General features: G+C 35.0%; 1 protein-coding gene across 1 annotated transcript; it reads right to left on the reverse strand.

The window, feature by feature from the left end:
• Nucleotides 1-848: 848 nt before the first annotated feature.
• Nucleotides 849-4,364, reverse strand: LOC148212858 (disease resistance protein RPS2-like). Its single transcript, XM_088120403.1, has 4 exons — nt 2,701-4,364; nt 1,529-1,726; nt 1,095-1,388; nt 849-989 (listed from the first exon to the last, which is right to left on the reverse strand). The coding sequence occupies exons 1-4, from the start codon at nt 4,183-4,185 to the stop codon at nt 849-851; spliced, it is 2,118 nt and encodes a 705-aa protein (XP_087976529.1). The 5' UTR covers nt 4,186-4,364.
• Nucleotides 4,365-4,697: the final 333 nt, after the last annotated feature.

Below are 4,697 nucleotides of genomic sequence, written 5' to 3' on the forward strand. Positions count from 1 at the left end.
AGGAGGAAACGACAAACCTCGAGCTAACGTCCTCGGCCAGACAGGCCGACAAGCAGTTGTACGACAATAGAGATCTGTCACGCCGAACGAAAACAAGAGCAACCCAGTTGACCTAGTCGGCCTTGGGCATACTGCCGTCAATAAAAGAATGCCATCCGGTCGAACCGTGCATCAAAGATAAGATCAAGAGGACACCAAGACAAGAAATTTGGTCTCAAAGAACTCAAACTGGGACGAGCAGGCCAATAAGCAAAAAGCAAATTAGTGAAATCAGGGAAGAGAATCCCGAGGTGCTGAAAAAGGCCTGCGTACAGGCTCAGCAAGGTTAAAACAGAAAACAGGCAAGTCTAACCAATCAATGAAACCCACGGGTAACAAACCGTGTGGCAAAAGACAAAATAGGTTAGAAACCCGAGGGTGTTGATTTAACTTGGGGTAAACAACCGGTAGAAACCAAATATGTTAGAAACCCAAGGGTGCCGACTAAACTCATGGTATAAAAGCTATTGACAAAAGCCAAATGGGTTAGAAACTCAAGAGTAAAATCTGAGGTATAAAACATGGGCAAAAGCCAAAGAGGTTGAAACTCAAAACAAGTACCACTGACCCTGTTGAAAGTTAGATCCCAAGGCCAAAATCTAACGACTAAAACTAACCATATATCAATGCTTAAGAGACTTGATTGCCGTTAACTACTGCAAACGAGAGTGGGGGCTAGGAAAGTTAGTCCATAAAAAGTACCAAAACAAAGAAAATGATTAGTGAAAAAAAAAAAACAACATTCATACCTCTTCGGACGAAAATGTTGGGCTATGACATTTATACCTGCCTTCCAACTTGAGCCTACTTTATATTCCATGTGAAAATGGCTTCATTTGAGGACATTTTGTTATACGCAGGTTCTTCAAGCAAGGGAACTTAAACGAGTATTTTCCAGAGTAAAAGTTGGCTAGTCTCGGTAAATCATCCAATTCCAGATCAGTCAATTTTTTTAAAATAATTTCTTCATCTTTTTCTTCTTCTTCTTCTTCCTCTGTTGCAACTATGGAACTCATTCCTCTACAATTAGATATTTTAATGCAAGAGAGACTCACCAGATTTTTTGCCACGGAGGAACTAAACAAATTTATCATTCCATTGCAATCCCAAATAGTGAGAAATTTCAGATGGAAGAATGAGACTGATAATGGCAGTAAACACTTGAACTTGTCACAGTTCTTCACTCGAACCAAGTTTATTTCTTGACTCATTTCTAATGGCAGAGTAACCATATTCTCATCTTCAAACCCATTCAATACAAGTCCTTGGAGTTTTGGAAATGACCTCGATCTAAACCAGAAGCTTCTCTTCGTTTCCATTTTCAAATTTTTCAAGCTTGGGAATACAATCTGAAAATCAACAAAACTTTTAAACTATTGTTTTAATTACTTGAGTATCATGAAAGTATAAACCATGAAATTAGTACCAAATAGAAACATACACAAAATATTGCGTGAATAGGCTATAAATAATGACGAAGATGCATTACCTCAGGAGCCACCAACTTTGAAGCTTCATCCTCTGGAAATATTTCATTTACTTCATCTGTGACTAAATTTTCAATTTCATCCATATGTTTGATGAAGGAAGTTGGAAAAATAGTTTTAAGATGAGGACAACGAGAAACCTCGACTTGTCTTAGGTTTGGAAATGTCATAAATTCATCAGGATCTTTGTTCCACACGTACTTTAATTTAGGTAGACTAATTAGAATCAAATTTTTCAATGGCACTACTTTGGCTTCATCAGTCAACATATCAACTTCAAATATCCCTTCTAATAACGCACAATGTAAAATTTCTAATATATTTAAGAAAACAAGTGATGTCACCACATTTGAAGGAAATGAGTGTTTTAATTTGTTGCAATATTGAATACGTATAGTTTGGAGTCTGCAAAAGGAATTTGCAGTCAGCCCATTATTATGTCATAACGTCTCGAATCTAATTCCTTCAATATTTAAATCCTCCAACTTAGGAAATGAAACCTGCAATATTATAATCTTAATTTAGTTAAAAAAAGCAAAAAAAACGAAGAACACTTTGAAAGTACAGAGTTGCAATTTATATATTTCATTTGATAACGATTTTAAAAACTATAGTTATAGCTACTTTTGTTTTTTTTCTTAATAATGTGATAGAATTTCTAAAATGCGTTGTAAACAAATAGATATATATATATTTTTTTAAAACAGCATATAAAAGTAAAATTGATAAAGAAAAAAAAAAGGCGAAATGCTTTTGCAGGTACCTGAAAATCGATATGACGTGGCATGTCTGAGTTTCCTTCGATATGGAGATTCTTCATGCGGGGATAACAATAGTTTCCATTTGGTTCGAAAAGATGGTTTATAAAACCCACTGAATCTTTTACACGCAATTGTTCGCATCCTTCCAATAGTATTTCAAGTACTCCACCATTTGAAACAATTTGTGATTTTATATTAACCACCAAGCTTCTTGCATATTCGTCACATATTTCGAAATCCTCATTGTCACCGACACAAATACAATATTCTTCTAATTTCTCAACTCTTTCTAAACTCAAATTATCTGACAAAATCTCAACATTTGGAATTTCTAACATTAAATTGGAAAGATGTGTTAGATGATTCAATTAGGAGAGTTTGACATTCTTAATCAACTCATTTTTGTATGATACTTCCTCTCCTCCTCTTTTGAAGCTTCTCCATAAACTCAACTCTTCCAGTTTTGTCATACTTGAAATAAGGTTTGCAGGAATCACCTCCAAGTCGGAGCAATTCGACACATCTAGCACCTTAAGTTGGGTTAAATCATCCATAGTTGCAGGTAGCTCTTGAATCGTACTTCCATTAATCCTCAAAATTTCCAATGTTTTTAGCTGAAAAATGGTTAAAATATCATCACATTCACAATATGACATACATAATGTTTGAAGGTTCTTTAATGAGTTGGTCAACGATGTCCTTGATGATTCAAAACGCATCTTCGTCATGTCCAAAACTCTAAGCTTTTTCATTCCTTCAAAAAAAGTATCCGGAATTTGAATAGCTTGCCCCTCCCCAAAAAACGTTTGAATTCTTAATATCAACATTTGAAGGTTTGGAAACTCCAAATTCTTAGGAAGGTTGGGAAAGTCCATACAATCTACAAAGATTGCATTATAAGATCCGTATCTATCTTTTTCTCGCCATTCACTTTGTCCACACCCATAGCTTAATGAGGACATATTATTTTCATTTGATGCAATGTATTTGGCAACATCGCGGACCACATCATGCATTTGAACGTAATTGTCACCTGAATTGGATTCTAGAAGCAATGAGGAAGATTTAAGATGGTCAACCAACTCAATTACCATATTCCTTGTTGTTTCCCAATTATCTACCTCATTTAGTAATCCCATACCCATAGCATACATCTGCAAATCCTTCGCACAAATCTCGTGATCGTCTGGAAATACACTACACAACAGAAATAATAATCGAGTTTCTTCATCTTCTATCCAATCGTAACTTAATTTAAGGCAAGAATATAATTGGTCACTCACTCCTTTAATTTTCACTGAAACACGTTTTTCCAATTTCTCTAAAGCATTCTTCCAAATACGTAGTTCTTTCCCCTTCAATGCTTTGGCAATAATTTTAAGTGCAATTGGTAACCCTCCACATTTTTTTACCACATTTTTTGCCATGTGTTCTATACGATTTTTGTCAAACTCTCCAACTATTGTCATAAAAAACTTCCAAGACTCTTCTTCACTTAGGGAATTCACCTTAAAACACTTTTCAGTATTCATGTTATTTGTTAATATATGTCGAGATCGACTTGTCATAAGTATCTTACATCCTTCTTTACTTGATTCTGAACGACAAGGAATTCCAACCTCTTTTTGAAGATCATATTCATTCCATAAATCATCCAACAAAATAAGGATATTCTCTCTCATCTCAACCAACTTATTTTGTAGGAAAGTTGCTCTTCCTTCCTTAGTTTCTGCCTTCATATTTAATCCCATATTTAACTTTCCTCCAATTTGATCTTGTATCTCTACTACACCATTAGATTGACCTATAGTCACATCAATCACTCGATCAAACAATTTGTTTTCTAATACTAATTTCTTAACTTCATCCAGCCACTTAGTTTTTCCAACACCTCCCATACCATATACTCCAACTTTGTTAACGTTAGATCTGCAAGTGCATCCTTAATTTTTTCTGTCAATAACGTTCTTGATTCTAAAATTTGATAATCTGTAGGGAGAGTAGGACTTTTAGTATGTGGAAGAGGTACAGGATAACCAACTTTGTCAAACTTCTTTCCTTTTTCTACGAGTTCAAGAATATCTTTCACCCTCTTCTTTGACTTTCTACTTAGCTTATGTCGTTTGAAAAAATTAAGGCACGAAGGATAAGAAGCCTCCCTATTTGATACACCTTTGTTTTGTTGTGGCATGTTGGGTAGTTGAACATTCACTTCGGCCAACAACCATGTCGAGACTTCGTCATAGATTTCATATGAATTACTTCTTCCTCGTTAACCAAAATTTGCACTTTTTCTCCAGTAGTCTTTAGATTTTCAAGTTGTTTTTCAAGATCCTTAATGTTTCTATTGTAGAAAAAGAGATAACCTAGTTGACGTCCAATGGGTTCAACTGTGTACTCTGCAATTTTT

The sequence above is a fragment of the Momordica charantia genome, assembly GCF_013281855.1.
Source record: "Momordica charantia cultivar OHB3-1 chromosome 2 unlocalized genomic scaffold, Mcharantia_2.0 BLBB01000002.1, whole genome shotgun sequence".
NCBI classification, from domain to species: domain Eukaryota; kingdom Viridiplantae; phylum Streptophyta; class Magnoliopsida; order Cucurbitales; family Cucurbitaceae; genus Momordica; species Momordica charantia.